The 21989-nt window shown below is 33.4% G+C and overlaps 2 protein-coding genes and 1 pseudogene across 2 annotated transcripts in view; all 3 read left to right on the top strand.

Annotated features, from left to right (window-relative positions):
* Positions 1–21989, top strand: part of LOC125196813 (methionine aminopeptidase 1A-like) — a 101686-nt gene that overhangs the window by 67898 nt on the left and 11799 nt on the right. The window lies entirely within an intron of this gene.
* Positions 91–3376, top strand: LOC125194638 (LOB domain-containing protein 18-like). The gene is made up of 2 exons (XM_048092885.1): positions 91–408; positions 2919–3376. The coding sequence occupies exons 1-2, from the start codon at positions 91–93 to the stop codon at positions 3288–3290; spliced, it is 690 nt and encodes a 229-aa protein (XP_047948842.1). The 3' UTR covers positions 3291–3376.
* On the top strand, positions 19835–19892 carry LOC125197570 (annotated as a pseudogene).

Here is a 21989-nt window from a genome sequence, read left to right on the forward strand (position 1 = left end):
CGCGTGGCTTCATTCTTGTGTTTAAAAACCCTAAATCTAAAGAGATGAAAACCCTATTAATTAATTGTCGATTTAATTTTGACAGGTATGATGAGTAGTGGAAACGTGGCCGGGAGCGGCAGCGCGGCGGCGGCGGGGGGCGGGGGGCCGTGTGGGGCATGCAAGTTCCTGCGGCGGAAGTGCGTACCTGAGTGCGTATTCGCGCCGTATTTCGACTCGGAGCAGGGCGCGGCGCACTTTGCGGCGGTGCACAAGGTGTTCGGGGCGAGCAACGTGTCGAAGCTCCTCCTCCACATTCCGGAGAGCAGGCGCCTCGACACCGTCATCACCGTGTGCTACGAGGCTCAGTCGCGCCTCCGGGATCCCATCCACGGCTGCGTCGCTCACATCTTCAATCTTCAACAACAGGTAAAAATATTTCATCTGACTTGGTCAACTATTGACTCCCCTCATTCACAAACCTTCCATTTTTATATCCTATTTTAATTTAGACAAAATCAGTATGCATGACTAAAATCGAAAAATACTACTAATTCATTTGCTCCTTGAACTAGATTATAGTAATTTTTAATTTAGAAATTAACACACAGCAAATGCAATGGGGAAGAATGAGGTGTTGTGGACCATGATGTGTTGAATGAGGGAAACAGTTACCATGTTTAATTCGCTGAAATCAAGAAACCTGATTTATGATGATGTAGTCAGTAATAGTCTTAGTCATAGTCATCTCCAAATAAAATTTAGTAAACATACGCCTGCATTCCTTTCTTGCAAAGTAATTATCTTCTTTTTTTGCTGTTATTAAGGTTTTGGTCGGTCGGTTTTGGGTATACCATATGTCCATATCAATCCACACATCTTTGTTTTCTAATGCATGGATTTATTACTTCAACACTCCATCTTAATAAACATCTCCAATTGTTAACGTTCGATCTTCATCACTCTTAATTTGGGATCGTACCCATCAAATTAGGGCTGTTTCCGGAAGCTGGCTATTATTTTCTGTGTATGTACATTTTTAGAGGTTGTAGCATTATATATGAAGATAAGTGTAAATTAAAATATGGAATTGTTCGTTATAGAAGATAATAGCTAGAAAAATATGGGATAAATTAAAACAGGGTTTATCAAGGATTAAATTAGTCATATGGGTAAAATGAGAGATAGACAATCATGAGATACAATGTATAATGACATTATGGAGCTGAGTTTTTTGATAAAAAGGCAACCAAACTAGAAATAAGATTAGACATGACCTTTAATCACAAGTAATCATAGCAACCAATCATATGAGTGTATGTGTTTGAATCTCTCGATCCGGTTGCTTTCAGCAGAAGAGAAATGGTCTTGTTTATTTGTTGTTTTCCAAAATTTGGCTATTTTTAAAGGTTATACCATCATATATCTCATCCTTTAAAGAAAAATAGTCTCATTTTTCATTTTTGAATGCCCACGAAAAATAGAAAGTTTATCTCTCATAGTTTACCCATTTTTTTCTCTTCTCTCTCGCACTCTACCTATTTTTTCTCATGCTCTCCCTTACTTTACCAATTTCTCATTAAAACATGTGTCGTCTATCTATGGGTCTATTTTTCGTGGACGGAGGGAGTATGAAGTAGATGCGTAAAGATAGTATTATAAGGGCTGCTCAATTATTATGATTACTAGTGATTAAAGGTCATTTATAATCTTATCTCTTGTCCGGTTGTTTTTTTTTTTTTTCTCAAAACCTGGACCCGTGACAATGTATCTTGTTCTGTCTCCACAAAATCAAGAATCAAGATTACATTGTATTTCATGTTTAACCATCTCACATTCACTTCTATGATTTAATTATAGACAAACCCTATTAGGACTTATCTGATATTTATATTACTAACTCTGTCTCATAAAAGATGTCTCAATTTCTCTTTTAGTTTGTCCCACTAAAGATGTCATTTCCATTTTTTTAAAAAGTACTCTTTCATATTAATATAAAAATTATATTTATCAAACAAAACAAAACAAGCTCTTAAATTTCCGTGTCATCCCACAAGTGTGACATCTTTTATAGGACGAAGGGAGTACTATTATCTTGTCTAATGAATCGTGGGATTGTTATGATTACTTATGATTAGAGTTCATATCTAGTCGTATCCTTGTTTGGTTGCCTTTTTATCAAAAGCTCGACCTATGACATTGTTTCTTGGTCTGTCTCCGCAAAATGGAGATTACATTGTATTTCATGCTGAATTATCTCACATTAACCCCTATGAGAGTATTTTATATCACTATTACCTTGTCTAATGAATCGTTCGATTGACATAATTACTTTTGATTAATGGTCATATCTATTCGATTGCCTTTCTTTCAAAAGCTCGAAATGTGATAATGTATCTTGGTCTTTTCCACATAACCATATTTCATGTATATCCTTCTCATATTCACTCCTATGATTAATTTAATCCTAGACAAGCTCCATTATTACTTATCTCATTTTTTATATAACTATTATCTCGTATTATGAACTGTTTGATTTTCATAATTATTTGTGATTAAGGATCATATTTAACCTCTTGTTTAGTTGTTTTTTTTCTTGAAAGCTCGAACCGGTCTGTCTCCATACCAAGATTATATTGTATGGATTAATAGAATTTTAAAGAAACCCATTATGTGTTATCTCATAGTGTTTATCATTATTATCTTGTCTTGAATCGAACACCACCTAAGTAATCTGCATATGTTTGAATCTCTCTATTCTATCCAGTTGCTTTTAGCAGAAGGGAAGTGGTCTTATTTGTTTGTTACCTATTTTTCCTATGTGTTGAAAATATTTTTCCAGCATTGACAAACTTATTTGGAGAAGAAACAATATGGTTTATGATTAAACAATAATGTTATGTGACATAGTTTTGAACTTGTGTGTGTTACATATATAGGTGGTGAATCTGCAGCAAGAACTGTCCTACCTACAAGCTCACATCGCGGCTATGCATCTTCCAGCTCCGCCACCGCTGCAGCAGCAACAGCAGCTTCTGGTTCCGGTGTCGCCGGCAATACTGGATTTTTCTCCCATCCCGGTGGCGTACGACTTATCGACAGTGGTGGCGCCTCAGTCTTCTTGGAGCCTCTATCCGCGGCAACAAATCGAGCCGCAGCGCCAGTTTTCCAACACCGCCTCGCAGGCGGCCGTTGGAGTTGGAGGAGGCTGCGATCTCCAAGAAATGGCGCGTGAGCTTCTGAACCGGCATGCTCCACCTATGGTGGGATGCAGCAATCAGACTTCGTCTTTGCCGCCCAAATCTTGTTAGACAAGGAAAATGGCAAAAACTAATAATTCAAACTCATTCGTAGCTAATAAAGTGCCATGATTTATCTCAACTAACTCGATGGCATTTATTCCATCCCATTCTATTTTGTTTTTCTGTTGGGTACTTGCAAGTGGGAAAGTAAGTCTTCATGTTCAATTAATTGACCACAACTTTTATAAATGGTGTTTTCAATTTGTTTTGCTTATTTAGGTGATATATTTATGTTGCATTTCGTTTTGTTGATACTTGTGATTACTAGTTTTGAAATAGTTTTCTAATATGTTTTGCTTGTCTAGGTGATATATTAATGTTGCATTTCATTTTGTTGATATTTGTGAGTACTAGTTTTGAAATACTTGTTTTTAATATGTTTTGCTTGTCTAGGTGATATATTTATGTTGCATTTCATTTTGTTGGTATTTGTGAGTACTAGTTTTTAAATGGGTTTTCAATTTGTTTTGCTTGTCTAGGTGATATATTTATATTGCATTTCGTTTCGTTGATATTTGTGAGTACTAGTTTTAAATTGGTGTTTTCAATTTGTTTTGCTTATTTAGGTGATATGTTTATGTTACATACGTTTTGTTGATATTTGTGATTACTAGTTTTTAAAATGATTTTTCAATTTGTTTTGCTTGTCTAGATGATATATTTATGTTTCATTTCGTTTTGTTTATATTTGTGAGTACTAGTTTTTAAAATGGTGTTTTGCTTGTCTAGATGATATATTTATGTTCCATCTCATTTTGTTAATATTTGTGGGTACTAATTTTGAAAATGGTTTTTCAATTTGTTTTGCTTGTCTAGATGGTATATTTATGTTTCATTTGGTTATGTTGATATTTCTGAGCACTAGCTTTTTAAAGGAGATGTATAATACTTTTCCTTCGCCCCATTAAATATAAAATATTTGATTTTCGGCATGAGATTTTATATTGTGTTTTTTTTGTAAGTTAAAGAAGAGAGAATAAAGTAAGAGAGAAGAAAAATTAGAGACGATTTTATTTCCATTTTATGAAACATTTCTTTTTTTAATAGGACAACCCAAAAAGTAAAATGTTTCATTTTCAATGCGACAGAGGGAGTATTATATAGGGACGTGATTAGTTGCTTATTACTTCATGTTTCCCAACTAAGTTGAGCCAACAAATTTTGGGCACGATATTAAGAAAAAATATATTGAAAAGTAGGAGAGGTGAATAAAATAGGAAAGATAAGGAGAAAATAAAGTATGTGATAGAATAAAGTAAGGGTGATTAAATGTTTTGTTTGACTCAACTTAGTTGGGCATCCCACAAAGGAACACAACTCAACTTAGTTGGGACGGAGTTAGTACTTTGCTAATTGCGAAGTATGTTAACATACTATGTTATAGATGTCAACACGAAGACATTTGTATGTGTTACAAATGTCTTCGTGTTGACATCTACTCCCCCCGTCCCATTATAAATGAAACATTTGTTTTACGGCACGAGATTTTCTGTAGTTCTGTTTTGTGAGTTAATAAAGAGATAATAAAGTAAGAGAGATGAAAAAGTAGAGATGTTGTTTTTTTTTATTTTAAGAAACATTTCATTTTTAATGGGATAACCAAAAAGAAAAAACGTTTCATTTCTAATGATATATAGAGAGAGTATAACATAGGTTGTTGACATAGTTAGCAGTTAGCAATTTAAGATAGCTAACAACCTAACCGGACCCTATATGAGTGCGTTAAAATGACAACACCTCTTAAAATAACACCATACCACCATTCCTAGCTAATCATTTGTATATGTGGACGAATAATCAACTACCATGTGGCAATAAAAAAAAAGCTCAAGTGCAAAAATCTCGGCCAGAAATATCCAACACGCTATACAGCAATCTATAGATTGTTGTGTAGCGTTTATAATATTGCTGGATGTGTGGTGTCACGGTGTTACTTAAAGAGATGTTGTCATTTTAACACAAACCGGACTCTATATAAATATATATATAGAGAGAGGTGTGATCAATGCTAGGGCTGGAGAAAAATACCGAAATACAAGCCTTATCATACCGAAAAGATCGAATTTTTAGTACGGTATGATACCTTACCGAAAATATCGAAACATTTCGGTAAGGTAGCGGTATGAGTTTTTATATACCACTGCATACCGAAATTCAATATATATTATAAATTAAGGTATATACCGTAAAATATAAATATAATTATATATCTCTACTCTCTCTTCACTAACACACAAAACAACACTACATAAAATACTGTGTCGATTCTCAAATATAACTATAATTATGAATAAAATATATTCAATATATTTTTTAAATTATAAAATATAAATAATATTTTTAAAGTTAGCAAGCTAGCAATATACTATGTTGATGAGTTAGCAAGATAGCAATTTAAGAAAAATTATCGTTATAACGCACCCCTATGTGTGTGTGTGTTGGGGGGAGGGGGCTTTTAAGCTAGCTAACTTGCTTACTTAGCTTACCGATCCAATTTTTAAATAGTGATTGTAAGTAATAATATTTTAATACAAAATTTGAAAAATTGATATTTCCAATTTTCAAATAATGGGTGCAAGTTATAATCTTTTAATGCAAAATTCAAAAAGTTGATATTCAAAAAGGATGTGTTCTCGATTTCGTACAAGAAATTAAGGTATCATCAACCTGTATTTATTTTATACTCTTCATAAGTACTAATCAATTAGTATCTATATAAATGTACATTGATGTTCCACTTTATCATTATTTTTTGTTAAAGTATAGAAAAGGATCAAACTATCGAAAGTAGTAAGCATAAGTTATATACGACAATCGACAAGGCTGCCAAAAAAAATGCAAACCACATACGAAATTGACAAGGCAAAAAACATACTTTCAATAGGTCTTAAACAGTGGGGGGAGGGGGGGCACTTGGTGAAGACAAAAGCACTTTATAAAAAGGGTATACTATAAAATTGTACGTACAAATTGTCTGAAAATGAAATAAAGGCCCAAGATTTTATAAATGCATCTTGCCAATATAATCATAATAAATGCTTATTTCCTCATACGGACAGCAATTTCACAAGAAATCAAGACTATAGCCTATAGAGATACAATATAACTAGGAAATAACCATCACGAGAAAAACTGTTAAGAAAATAGTAATTGGAACAACTAAGACAACGCTAAGGATCCATTAGCCCATTTGGTACACAGAATTGGAATTAGAATTCTATGAAATTAAATTTGAAGGAATTAATATGAAGTGTGTGTGCAGTGTGTGTACATGTGTGTAGTGTATGTGCATTGTGTGTGTATAGTGTGTACGAAATGTATGTGTAGTGTGTGTAGAGTGTGTGTAGTGTATGTATGTGTGTGCAATGTATGTGCATTGTGTGTGTATAGTTTGTGCAACGTGTGTGTGCGCATTGTGTGTAGAGTGTGTGTAGTGTATGTTTTTGTGTGAATGTGCTCAATTTTATACTAATTATTTGGAATTCCAATTATCTCCTTTTGATGCGGAATTCAGAATTTTGGAATTGGGAAAATATGGAATTGAAATTCCAATTCTAATTTCAAATTTTATGTTTGGTACCAAACATTGGATTTTGGAATCTAAAGCTACATCTCCAATTTTACAAACACAATCCATGATACCTAATGGAGTCAATGAAAATTCAGATTCAATTCAATCTCAAGTCTTCCACAGCTATACATATACACACACAAACATAGCCCTAAACTCAACAAGAAATCATTGTTAACCTGAAAACAATGACGAGAAAGAAAGTAACACTTGTCTACATTACCAATGACTTTGAGAGAAAGGTTCTTACAAGAAGTGAAAGAAGGGTTTGATTAAAAAGGTGAGCTGAGCACCCTCTGCACTGCTGAATCCTGCGCCATCATATACAACCCTTACGACACCGTGCCGGAGGTGTGGTTGTCGTCGTTTGGGGCGCAGTTCATCCTCGCCCTCTTCCACAAACTCTCCAACAAGGACCAGAGCAGAAAAATGGTGAGCCAGAAGAGCTTCTCGCGGCAGCGGATCAAGAAGGAAGTGGAGCAACTCTGCCGCTTCCAGAAGTAGAACTGTCTTGAGCTCAAGGCGTTCATGTTCCGCTACATCACCAGCGAGGCTTCCATCAACGACATCAATATAATCTCACTGGCGTCTCGGAGATGGATGGGTCATCAACCAGACACTCAGGGAGGTCAAGGGCAGGATGGATGCCATGGCGGCGGAGCACGACGTAAGAAAATTTTTGCATGTTACGTTAACTTCACATATAGATATAGGAAAATGACGTAAGAAAATTTTCATATATTAATTGTTAAAAAGAAATAGAATTTTATAAATATAAGTTTTACACAAGATCCTTTATTGTAAATCATAAGAGATCGAAGTGTGTAATGAGCTTCTGTAGACATAGTAAGAAACAAAAAAAAAATAATAATAATAATAATAATAATAATAATAATAATAATAATAACAAATTTTACATAGCGAATGAATGCAAATCTATTACATGTAAAGTAGGAGACGTGCAAGTCTCGTGCATCCTGTTTACGGTCACGCACGTGCCATGGTACACCTCCGAGCATACCCAAAACTTCACATTTTTTAGCGTAAATCTAAATAACTCCATAACAAATTAAAAATGTTTATCCAGATCAGATATTCAATGCACATGAAAAATGCTCATGAACCTAATTATATTATCTCATGTCCAACTGTTTACCCAGAGATATTCAATGCACATGAAAAATTAATAAACTTATTGTTGCACTTGCATAGATTCTCGTATAATTAAGATGAGATAATTTTCTCTCAATCCGCACAACATATTAGGAGTAAAATAGTTTTACAAATGTAACTGTCATAAATGTTCGTGTGGGAATATTCAGGGAACAACAAGGACGGATCTATATGGCCTCCACAAGGGGCAAATGCCCTACCTAAAACAAATTCATGTATACTAATTTTTATAGTTAATTTTAATTTTTTTTTTAAATATCCTTAATTTTGCCCCTTCTTTATATATATTTTTGCCACCCTCTGTCCCTGGAAAACAAGGTGTTTGGTTGATGGTTTTGAAATGAACAATAGTATGCAAGTTAGCAAGTATATTATGGTTAGTTATAACAGACATTTAAATTAAGAATAAAGCGTAACTATAATGTGACAGTCTATGATATTTTAATACTTAATAAAATAATAAGTAGATGGCCTTATTGAATAACAAGACGCAAAGAAATCAAATAGAATGTTCTCCAACAAACAATAGGGTTAGAGAGAGAATCGGGAGCTTTTGAGAATTGTAAAGTTAGAGGAAACAGAAACAATGAAAATGAGAAATTCAAATTCTTCTATGAATACAAATTGACATCGCCCTTCAATTGTGTCATTTGTCGTCGTTTGTCGTACGACGCCATTTTGGCACTCTAGAGATGATTAAATACATGTACGTGTCACATACATAACCTAATAAGATTCGCTAAGTGTTAAATCATTAAAATTATACATGTAAACATCGAAAATTTCATAGATTGGACAATTGTGAAACATTATAATACCATGATTTTGTTAGTTTATGAATTACGAGAGATAAAACTGGGTGTAATACAAACCAAAAGAAGAAATATATAAAGAAAAACATAAACGAAATTACAATGACAGATTCGAAACAGTAAATCGTAAAGTAGGAAAAAGCCGAGTCGAGGAGGCCTCTTTCCGCAAGACAAAAACGGCTACGTCTCTGATGAAGCAGCATCGCTAACAGCAGAGCTCCGACGAACTGGATGAAGGAGAGGGCAGAGCTTCGATAGAAAGACAATATAGGAGAGGGAGAGAACTTATGATGCAGAATGCTTGTGAATTCGTGTGTTCGAATGCATGAAATGGCTAGCCTATTTTTAGGCTCAGTCCACTGCAGAGGTCAACCAACCATGATGGCTGGCGTCATTGCGAGGCTGTAACCGTCGAGCGTTACAAGCCGTTACGAGTGCTGGAGAGGCTGATCCTGGACGGACATATTGGGACACGCTGTGCGTCAAGGTTCTTTCACGATGTGGACTTCATCACGTGTCAGCTACGTTGGCTTTACCGCGTCATACTGACGATGTGTCATTCCACCTGGCTTGCTGACGTGGAAACGGTGGTAGTCTAAAAAGAACTAGACCAGCCTCGGGTCGAACCCAAGCACCGACCCCACGATTAGGCCCAAAGACCAATTGCCAAGATCCAAGTCCAAGGACACGAGCATGGGCTCAGGCTCGAAGCTCACGGCTCGCCACGGCGGCGCGCACGTGTGCGCGCGTGTGGGTTCTATAGCCCATCTTAGTCCACTATAATTATTACATGCAATAATCCTTCTTATTAAATAGTACTCCATCCGTCCACCATTAGGAGTCCCGTTCACTTTTGCGCACTCGTTTTATAAAAATGATAAGAAATAGTTAAACTGGAGAAATGGTAATGTAAGAGCTCCACTTTAACTATTTATTATCATTTTTATAAAATGAGTGCGCAAAAGTGGTTGTTACTTTTAATGTGGGATAATTAACTCACTTAATTAATCTCATGACTTCTCTCGTAACTCATTTAAATAGCTCGCAATTTTGCACAGCTTTAATCAATTATTTCTCACTCACCGGGATTCGGTTTTGAGAAAATGAATACACCACGGTCATCTACTCAAAACGTGATCGACGCCATATCGTTTAAATTTACAAAATTAAATGTCTCGTTGAAATTATTCTTGGTCAAAGTCCTTTGACCGGGCATATGATTCCAACGGATTTAATGTTCCATTGTTTGTGAAAGAGTTATTAGTAGATATATTAGGGGTTAACTGTAGTTTTTAGCCTTGATTTTAATTATTTTTTAGTTTATATTTTCAATTTTGATTTTTTAATGATAAAAATAAGTAAAAAATATTATTTTGTCATTTTCACAAAAATGATGCCGTTAATGTTTCCTATCCATTCAACTAAACGAGGGTAATTCATTCTTAATATCAAAATTACTAAAACCATTAGGGATTGAAATATTCTAAAAGTGCCACTCTTATTAATGTCCAAACGATCATACAATGTATCAACAATACTTTTTATTTTATATTTTGAACATAAACAACCTCATTTTTATTTATGAAAATAATTGAAAATCTTTCTCATTGTATTTATCTTCTTAGCTATACAAAAACTTCAAGCTATACAAAACAGAAACAAAAATATAAAGCGAAAACATGTGAAATTTGATGGTATACAGATTACAAATTAAATTTAAGACTATACATTGTCACATTTTCACTCGATTGTCACATTTCCATTTTCGGAAATAGTAAATTATCATTAATATATTCAACTATTTTTTGTTATATTAATTACTTCAATTACCTTTTCTTTATCACATTAATATATTCAAATATATTTTTTTTCTTCACTCAACACACTAAATTAAACAAAATCTCAAAGTTTATACTCCCTCCATTGTCACATTTCCATTTTCGGAAATAGTAGATTATTATTAATACATTCTACTACCTTTAATTTGGTGTATTAATTATTTCAATCATAATTTCTTTATCACATTGATATATTTAAATTTTTTTTTTCACTTAACATAGTTAATTTGAAAGCTCACATTTTAAACTATAATTAACTCAAATATTTATATGGGCGAGGATAATATAGTTAACCTTCTAAAATGTGCTTTAAAATCCCTACACAAACATATTACTATATGTACTGACCCACCCTTAGAAATAATAGCTTATAAATGGAATAGTAAAAATAGACTAACTTTTTGGGACGATCGAATACAATAATATTATTTGTTATCCTGGACTCATGTTGGAAAATTTTATTAATAAATAGTTCATCTTCAGATAATTAAAAAGATAAAATTTGTTGAACTAATTAGAGCTATACAGAATTTCCTTCAGATAAAATATGTTAAACAAAAGAGCTACAGAATTTCCTTCAGACCTTATAAGCATGAAAAACTCCAAAAGCACGTGCTCTTTATCTAAAAACAAAATTCATGGGATCGAGCATATAGTTAAAAATGTTGGAAATTATTTATCATCATATATTCAAGATTACATAATTGAATATAAATAAAGCAAGATCTTTGAACAACATGTATTTCACGTAAACCATAAACATAAGGGATCGAAAACTTACCTTTATGATCCATAGCGGAAGCGATTGGGGAAGACGAAGAGAACTTCCTCGGACTTTCTTTGGCTTAGTAGTGCAGCTCAACTCCTAGGATTTGTTTCTCTCTCTTTCCCTCGTTTATGTGTTCTCTGTAATGTGTGTGATTTGATGGGATCACCACACTTGTATTTATAAGCAGAGAGAGGACAAACCCTAATTATAAAACATTAAAGCACTTTCCATCAAAGTGACTATTTAATTAGGACGTTTCTTTTTACCAAGTAATACCAAAATCAAATGAAATAATTGATCACAATAATTTGATTTCTTAGTCAATAATATATCAAAACCAATTAAGCCATAAATATATATATGCATCTATTTTCCTTCCTTAATAATCAAAGGAATGAAATATTCCTTCCACTTTATGACTACAATCAAGGACGCACATATATACTTATAATTATATATTCTCTTTTTCCTTACTTGTATAGGAACATATATGTAGTCAATCTTTATGACTAATTTAGAGATAATATTATGGCTAATTTAATTATGATAATTTAGGGAAACATCACATTCCAATTATATATTAATAGCTAATTGATAGCTAATTAATTAGGGTAAAATGTGTCTTATATCAAGTTAATGTATTATATCAAAATCCAATTCTGTCACTTGTCACACGTGACAGAGCCACAACAAAATAGATATAATAAACATAAGGCGCGCATAATATTTGTAACACCCCAAAGAAATGACCTTAGTGGGAAATTGATTTTTTCGATGAGAAAACCGGAGAATCAGGACCCTTGTCGAATAATTCGATATTGAAAATAGTGGTAATTAAAAATATGATTAAAATGTCATGAGAGAAGGTTTTGAAATAGTACATGAATTATAAAGAATGAAAATGAATACAAGTAATTATGTTATGATTAATATAGTTTATAAATTAGACTTCTGGTTGGATTAAAGTTGGTTTAGACACATGCCACATAGGATGTCGAGTTATTTTTTTCGATATCAGTGACTTGATGTTGTTGCTACTGTATTGATAAAGAAGTTTGTCTAACGGGGATTTGACATATTATGTAGTTCAAAGGTTGCCAAAGTACAGGATATGAATTCCTGTGTGACCGAGAAATTAGTTATATGGGACTGGCCACCCCATATAGCTCAAATCTCGGTAGCATCATTTTGGGTAAAAAAAATAAAATTAAAAAGCTTTAAGAATAACAAGGTTAGAATTGGTCAAAAAGAGGTGATATTGTTTGTGATAAGAAGGTGAATATGTGAATTGATTGATTTAAATATTTAGTTTTGAGTTAAGAAAATGAAAATTTTAAATTTTCATACTTTATGGTACCGGAATTGTGACATCACCTACTCGGCTGGCGGACGATCGGGTATGGGGTGTTACAATATTGAACTTTATAAATACTTTCATCATTGGCAAACATAAGTATTATATTAGAGAGACTACTAATGCGGGTCATGGGGGGCGTATATCATTCAGTCGACATAGTTCCTTCCATGTACCACATCACCAATATCCACTCTAATATAATCTATAAGTGACACCGCATCCGTAATTGTCTTATTTCAAGACCTCCTGCATTAATACTAAAAACGTATATATGCATATCAAATAATAAGTATATGCAGGAAAAGTAGAAACAATTTTATTGTAACGCCCCACTTTTTCAAACCCTAATTTTTGGGTTATAAAATTTTTTGCATTAAATGCCTTAAATGCTATGATATGTGGATTATTTGATGAGTAATTAATTGCATAGTGTCTTTGAGACCTAATTGCGTATGAGAATTGAGATTGAGTTGAATAGTCAACTTGTTGAAATGTTGACTTGGCTATTGAATAGTCAAAGATGGGAAAAAATATGACGTGGCCGTTGAAAGGTCAATGCGTTGAGAAAAAGAAGAGAAAGTGAAGAAATGATTGATTGGGTGTGAATATTTGATGCGGAGAAATATAATTGTGGTGGATTATTTTCCTAAGGGATGAGTGAGGATTAAATAGGAGCACTATTTAAATGTGTGGAATTTTCGGCCATTATTATTATTTGGAGAAGAAATCCTATTTTTCTTGGATTTAATTATTTGTTTGGGAGAATTATCCAAATTAAATCCAAAGTCCAAATACTCTATAATTCCTACATGGAATTTTCGAACTCCACCTTTGATCTTCTATGAGATTTTCGAAAATCTCATGTATTGTGGGAGAATGGATTATTTATTTATTTGATCCCTTATTTATTCTCTTCCATGAATAAAATAAATATGCTAGAATATCTTACCATATCTTGCCAAATCTAAGAAGATATTGCATATCCTAATTAAATTAGGATTTGAAATTCAAATCCCTTGGAAGATTTGAAATACACGCCTATTTCCTTTTGTTGGGAGAGGATTTAATTATTTATTCTTGCTCCGTGATATATTATTCTACTCCATAAAATATTTGAATTTAAGTATAGGCTAATTAAAATAGCCTAAATTTTCGAAATCCTCCTAATTCTCAACGGTTTCAACGCCATTATTCCACCAAATCTTCTCCAAATCTTGATTTATTTAATTATTGGAGTATATCATAACCTCTATAAATAAGAGGAGAGAAAATCAAAACACTAGCTACAAAAAAAATCGCCCCCCACTCTTGAAAACCGTTCCCCACTTCTCCCCACTCTCTCCAAGTTTTCTTCATCTTTTCTCCAAGATTTCTTCATCAATTGAGAAGAATTCAAGTTGAAATCACCTTTGATCTTCTATGAGATTTTCGAAAATCTCATGTATTGTGGGAGAATGGATTATTTATTTATTTGATCCCTTATTTATTCTCTTCCATGAATAAAATAAATATGCTAGAATATCTTACCATATCTTGCCAAATCTAAGAAGATATTGCATATCCTAATTAAATTAGGATTTGAAATTCAAATCCCTTGGAAGATTTGAAATACACGCCTATTTCCTTTTGTTGGGAGAGGATTTAATTATTTATTCTTGCTCCGTGATATATTATTCTACTCCATAAAATATTTGAATTTAAGTATAGGCTAATTAAAATAGCCTAAATTTTCGAAATCCTCCTAATTCTCAACGGTTTCAACGCCATTATTCCACCAAATCTTCTCCAAATCTTGATTTATTTAATTATTGGAGTATATCATAACCTCTATAAATAAGAGGAGAGAAAATCAAAACACTAGCTACAAAAAAAATCGCCCCCCACTCTTGAAAACCGTTCCCCACTTCTCCCCACTCTCTCCAAGTTTTCTTCATCTTTTCTCCAAGATTTCTTCATCAATTGAGAAGAATTCAAGTTGAAATCCAAGAGTTTATTGAAGAATCAAGACTATAATTTGTTTCTACCGATTGTTCTTTTGGAAAAAGGTACTTTAATTTTTGATCTCCTCTTCTTCTACCGATTAATCGGTGTTCTTGAGTCCACATGCATTTAGATTGAGTGAAGGGGAAATAAATTGATGAATTTTGGGATGCATGGATGTGTGTGTGTATGTGACCGTGTGTGTGTGTGTGTGCGCACGCCTCGGTGTGCGTGCACATGTGTGGTGATCGTATACGTGTGTTGTGTGTGTGGAACACTCATGCGTGACACGATTTAATGGTGAATTTGGAGTTGTTCATTGAATAAGAATGACATGCTAATCATACCTTGATTTTGATTGATGAGTTTGAAAATAATCGATGGGAAAAAGGAAAATATGGGAGACATGCATGATTTGAAATCAATGATTGAAACTGATTTGTGATACGCCTAATTTAAAGGTGATACTTTGCGCTCTCAGCGTGATAAACGAGGAGAAGAGAATACTATCAAGCTAAGCCGACGAGGTGGGCTTTCTTTTAAAATAAGGACATTGTCCTAAACTAATATTGATGAGAATGAGATATGTGTTATCATGTCTTGATTTGTTTTGTCGTGCCTATCCCTCGTGGCTATGCCACTATTGATTTAATCAAATTCGGATCCTTGTAGAGCCGCAAACTCTACTTGGGTTAGTGTACACCAATGTTAGACCGAGTGCTGGCGTACGGGTCGGCCGGTCTAGTGACCTGGATTGCGGCCGCATTCCTTGTCATGTAGAATGAGGATATGGTAAACGTCGATGAGAAAAATGGTTGCGCGACCGTGATATTTGATAAAGAAAATATTTTGGTGCCTCGGGTCTTTCTAAAGTTAAAACCCCGATGGACACTTGAGAATGGCATGATAATTACTACTGTTGATAAAACTGTTTTCGGCAATGAGTCCACTGAGTATGATTATAAATACTCAGCCCTGCATGTGTTTTCCCTATGTGCAAGTTGAGCGGTGGCGAGCGGGCGGCGGTGTTGAGTAAGGAATAATAAGATGATCTGTTGAAACTCTAAGTGTCGTTGTGTCTCCATACATAGCTACACTTCTCTCTTGATCACTTCCGCTATATTATGAAAACTTGTGATCTTTTGGTTGGGATGAATTCTTTTATTTCGTGGGATTATATTAGATACAAAACAGATGAGATTACTTTGGAACTTTTGCTATTCTTGAGCATATTTAGTGATAGCCTTTGTTGGATTTCATTGCTAAGGCATTATTTCTTCTTCTAGTTAATTGTTCATTTAATGCTTTGGATAAATCCCTTTTTAAATGGAACCTTAGCCTATGATCTTTGATGCATTTAAGTCCGCCTAGTTGACGACTCGCCGCATTTATTATACCCTAGATGGGCGGGTCGTTACATTTATTGAATTCAAAATATCCATAACTTAAGTGTCTGAACCAACATGGAAACATAAAGATTAGACGTTTCCATACCCAAGACCCATTATGTTAACTTATTCCATAAATGTCTTAGGCGGTAACGCCTTAGTCAATGGGTCAGCAACTATAAGCTGTGTGCTTATACATTCTATAGATATTATTTGTTCCCGAACTTCATCTTTCATGACAAGAAACTTTAATTCCATGTGTTTAGCTCCTTTGAATACTTGTCATTCTTAGAGAAAGATACGATTGCACTATTATCACAATACATTTCAAGGGCTTGGATATTAAGGAGACAATACCAAGGCCTGAAATAAAATTTTGCAATTATTAATGTTTCAAAGCAAGCCATAAATTTAGCTTTAATGGAAATCCAATCATTTCTAGTTGATCAGATTTCCTTAATATGAGCATAAAATCTTTTGTTCCCTTTAAGTATCTCATTATTATCTTTGCAGCTCTCCAATGTTCAACACCAGGGTTACTTTGGTAACGGCCTAGCATTCCAACTGCAAAGTTGATGTCTGGTCTAGTACAGACTTGAGCATACATCAAACTTCCCACAATAGATGCATAAGGAATATTTTCCATCTCTTTACGTTCCAATTCAGTTTTTGGACATTGATTCAAAACTGAAATTGTCACCTTTATGAATTGGAACAACATTTGGAGAACATGCACTCATCCTATATCTCTCTTAATTTGATCTATGTAGTTTTTCTGAGACAATCCAAAAGTCTACATGATTGATCATGAGATATTTCTATCCCCATGACGTAGGATGTCTCACACATATCTTTTATGATGAAATTTTTAGAGAGATAATTTTAGTGTCATGTAGTAATCCAATGTCACTACTAGCAAGCAATATATCATCAACATACAAAATCAAAAATATGAACTTGCTCCCACTAACCTTGAGGTATATGCACCGATCAACGGTGTTCTCTTTAAAACCAAAAGCAGTAATAGTGTCATGGTATTTAAAATACCATTGTCGAGAAGCATGTTTCAGTCCATAAATTGATGTCTTAAGTTTGCAGACTAAATTTTCTTTCTTAATGAAGTCTTCAAGTTGTTTCATGTAGATTTCTTCTTCCAAATCATCATTTAGAAAAATAATTTTCACATCCATTTAATGTAGTTCCAAGTCAAAATGGGCTACAAGTGCCAAAATGATTCTAAGTGAGCCCTTCTTTGATACTTGAGAGAAAGTCTGTTTACAATCAATGCTATCTTTTCTGAGTATAACCTTTGGCAACAAGTCTGGCTTTAAATCGTTAGATTAAACCATTTATGTCGAATTTGGTCTTGAAGACCCAATTACACTCAATACACTTTTGTTTATCGGGTAATTCGACAAGGTCCCAGACTTTAATCCATAGACTTTAACTCTTCTATCATGGCATCAATCCATTTATTAGAATTATTACGCTTAATGGCTAGTGAATATGAATCTGGTCTGTTATGTGTTTCTATGCCACATTCAGATTCTTAGAGATATACCATGAGGTCATAAAAAATGGCCGGCCTTCGTTCTCGTTGAGAACGCCTTAATGACACTTATGTAGATGCTTCTTCCACACCCATGTTCAATGACTTTGGCATCATCATTAAGTGGTTGGTCATTCAAATATTGTTAGGATGTTCAACAATATTTAGTACACTTAATTCTTGAGGAAATTAGGGAAGAATATTATACCCTTATCTCATTAATGACCGCATTACGAGTCTTAGAACTCCCACTGATCTCACCATTTTCAAAGAATCATATATTTCCAGTTTCCACAATTCTCATGCTATCATTAGGACAATAAAACCTATACCCTTTGGATTTTTCTGGTAACCCACAAAGTAACCACTAACTGTCTAAAATCCAATTTCTTTTCCTGCGAAGATTATTCTCTAGTTTCCGATGGAAAACCCCTAACATGAAGGTGCTGCAAACTGGGTTTTCTACCTGTCCAAAGTTCATAAGAGAGTCTTTGGTACAACCTTACTAGAAACCCGGTTTAATACATAAATAGCGGTTTTAAGAGCATAAATTCACAACGATGTAGGTAAGGTAGAATTAACATACTTCTAACCATTTCCATGAGAATTCAGTTTCGTCTCTCAGCAACATCTTTCTGCTGAGGCGTACTTGGCATAGTATATTAATCATAAATGTCATGCTTTTCTAAGTATTTGACAAAAGTTCCAAGTAACTGACTTATTAGTGGTACGATCATAAAATTCGCCACCTCTATCAGATCGAATAATTTTCACTTTTCGATTTAATTGTCTTTCAACCTCAGTAATAAAATGTTCAATTGTGCCTGAGATTTGCAATAAATAAATCCATAATGCGAAAAAATCGTCAATAAAGGTAATAAAATATTTTTCTCCACCAAAAGTCAAGACATCAAAAGGTCCGCAAATATCTGTATGTATAATTTTAAGGAGCTCATTGCTTCTTGTGGCATTTTTTTAGTATTGTGTTTGGTTTGTTTACATTTAATACAATCCACATAAACGGTAATGCTTGTAAAGTCTAATTTCGAATGAATATTATCCTTTATAAGCCTCTTAATTCTTTCACTAGAAATATGATCCAGTTCCTTTATGCCATAAGAATGATAAATTTGAATGAACATTATCCTTTAGATGCTCCTTCGGTTGCAATGTGAGCATGAGATGCACCCATTCCACACTTCTTAATCTTATGCTCCTCCTAGACCAATACGTTTCCCAATTCTTTAAAAGTCCACTAATCTTTTATAGTGAATCAATTTGGAATGATCCATATTGAGGAGGTAAGGAAATTAGGGTCAATTGGACAAGGAAACCTCATTCACCTATAATCCTAATTTCAGCTTAGAAGAGATGTTATTTATGTCCATCACATGCTCGTACATAGTCCGAGAATTATTATATTGCATGCTCATGAGATCCTTCATAAGTTTTTCCTGCAATAGACTTATATGCAGTTGTGAAGCGATCCTCAACATTCTGCAAACATTCTTTTGCAATGTCAGTCGTTGAGAGACTTTATCTGCAACGAACATTCTAATGAACTGTAAACTTAGTCCTGTTAGATTTTTCCCTAGCATTATGGGTAATCAGCCAACTACTTTGATCATAAAATAATTGGCTTATCATTTAACAGTGTTAGGTCCAAGTCCATTACTTCAAAAGTGAACTTAAGTTTCTCTTTCCATTCAAATAATTTAGTTCCATTAAGTTGGGGAACGTTTGAGGTAAACATACTAGTAGCAAAAAAATATATGTTTTTACATTATATGAGAAATTAAGAAATGAATGCTCACATATAAAAGCTTCGAATAATAACACGAACATTAATTTGAAAACCCATATCATGAGGCAATTAGGAAAACTCCTTTGGGTAGTCTTCATACAAATAATAAAAATCATGCTTTTAATATCGATATCTTAGTTCAATAATTGAGTAATAATAAATTGGTGTTACCTTTGGGTAATCTACACCAATTTAAATTATTAACTCCATTAGTGTTTATTATGTCGCAAAGACTATTTCCTTTGGGAATCTAGACCTTTTATGACAAACAAACTATTTAGATAATGCATAGCCACAACAAGCATGATGATTGTCCCTTCGGGGACATCCGATAAAATTGGAACGATGCAGAGAAGATTAGCATGGTTCCCCATTTTCTTTATAAAAAAAAAAAAAAAACAAGCATGATGATTAATTGCATAAATAGATTTTCATATCAACTTGATTATAAACTCCAACATGCTTGGTCCCGCTTATGGGGTCAAATCACTACGTTCTAAGAAGAAATATTTGAGTATCAATCTCATCGATATCATACCAAATCCCATTAATCGAATCACTTTTTTGAGAAATACGAGACATCTAAGTCATACAAGTAAAGAGATCTATTCATTGATAAGAAAAAGAAAAAACGTGAATGGGGGTTGGATTGATGATAAAATAGAATTCTGGGTCGCGAACAGTGATTCGATTGATGTTTCTTATTTTGCCTCACTTTGGTGGTTGCAAAATAAACATAATATAATCAAGAAAGTATAGTGATTAGCTGTTTAAGAAGATTTTCATTTAATTTGATTATAAACTCTTATTATTTTACCTCACTTTGGTGATAAAAAATAAACATAATATAATCAAAGTATATATCAAAACAAGAATTGAATTATGTAATCATTCATTCTACCGCCTCGGTAGATTCATAATCATGAAATATTGAATTGAAATCTCAATTCACCAATATAGATATACAAACTCAATTTACATATAGTATATACACAGTAAATTCATCATTCCTTAAGCAGAAGAACACGGTAGTAAATATGTTATATGCAAACACACTTGAATTCACCATATATATATTTTTAACATATAATCATACAAAATAAGCAACCTGTAATTGATAAAGCAATTAACCCATACAATTCACAAACATATAAATGAGAATAAAATCAATTAAACAAAATTACCAAATCTTTCATCCACTATCAACAAGCATGAGAAACAATTTTTCACAACAACGTAACAGCCGATCAGTAAATAAATAGAATTCAGTTTGATAAGTGTGCATATATGTGCATTCATTAAATACGTAATACAGAGATTGGATATACTAATTTGATTTCACAATTCATAAAATTTCTTGACGAAAGGCCAATACCGTAAACCAAAAAAAACGAGAACTAGATACACATACATGATTTTCAATTCATCAATGATTCATCAAAAATAAATTCAAAAATATGACTTTTCATAATACGAAAATACATGAGTTCTCAACCATGCTCTGATACCACATGTTGGAAATTATTTATCATCATATATTCAAGATTACATAATTGAATATAAATAAAGCAAGATCTTTGAACAACATGTATTTCACGTAAACCATAAACATAATGGATCGAAAACTTACCTTTATGATCTATAGCGGAAGCGATTGGGGAAGACGGAGAGAACTTCCTCGGACTTTCTTTAGCGTAGTAGCGCAGCTCCAACTCCTAGGATTTGTTTCTCTCTCTTTCCCTCGTTTATGTGTTCTCTGTAATGTGTGTGATTTGATGGGATCACCACACTTGTATTTATAGACAGAGAGAGGACAAACCCTAATTATAAAACATTAAAGCCCTTTCCATCAAAGTGGCTATTCAATTAGGACGTTTCTTTTTGACCAAGTAATACCAAAATCAAATGAAATAATTGATCACAATAATTTGATTTCTTAGTCAATAATATATCAAAACCAATTAAGCCATAAATATATATGCATCTATTTTCTTTCCTTAATAATCAAAGGAATGAAATATTCCTTCCACTTAATGACTACAATCAAGGACGCACATATATACTTATAATTATATATTCTCTTTTTCCTTACTTGTATAGGAACATATACGTAGTCAATCTTTATGACTAATTTAGAGAATATATTATGGCTAAGTTAATTATGATAATTTAGGGAAACATCACATTCCAATTATATATTAATAGTTAATTGATAGCTAATTAATTAGGGTAAAATGTGTCTTATACCAAGTTAATGTATTATATCAAAATCCAATTCTATTTAGGATTCTATCACACGTCACATATGTGAGACATAAAACTTACAAAAAAATTTAACACTGACATGGGAAAGTAGAGGCAAGGTAGCGGACGTCAATGGCAATAGATGGCAGATGACAAACAAATGAGAACGGTTTAGCACAAAATGAAATCAGAGAAAAACCAAATCTAATTAAATTTTTTCACC

Source organism: Salvia hispanica, chromosome 6, assembly GCF_023119035.1.
Source record: "Salvia hispanica cultivar TCC Black 2014 chromosome 6, UniMelb_Shisp_WGS_1.0, whole genome shotgun sequence".
NCBI lineage: Eukaryota > Viridiplantae > Streptophyta > Magnoliopsida > Lamiales > Lamiaceae > Salvia > Salvia hispanica.

Excerpts from the sequence above, each read along its gene's own strand:
- LOC125194638 (XM_048092885.1), top strand. The coding sequence starts at position 91 with ATGAGTAGTGGAAACGTGGCCGGGAGCGGCAGCGCGGCGGCGGCGGGG. Across the intron at positions 409-2,918 it reads TCTTCAATCTTCAACAACAG|GTGGTGAATCTGCAGCAAGA; the intron begins GTAAAAATATTT and ends TTACATATATAG.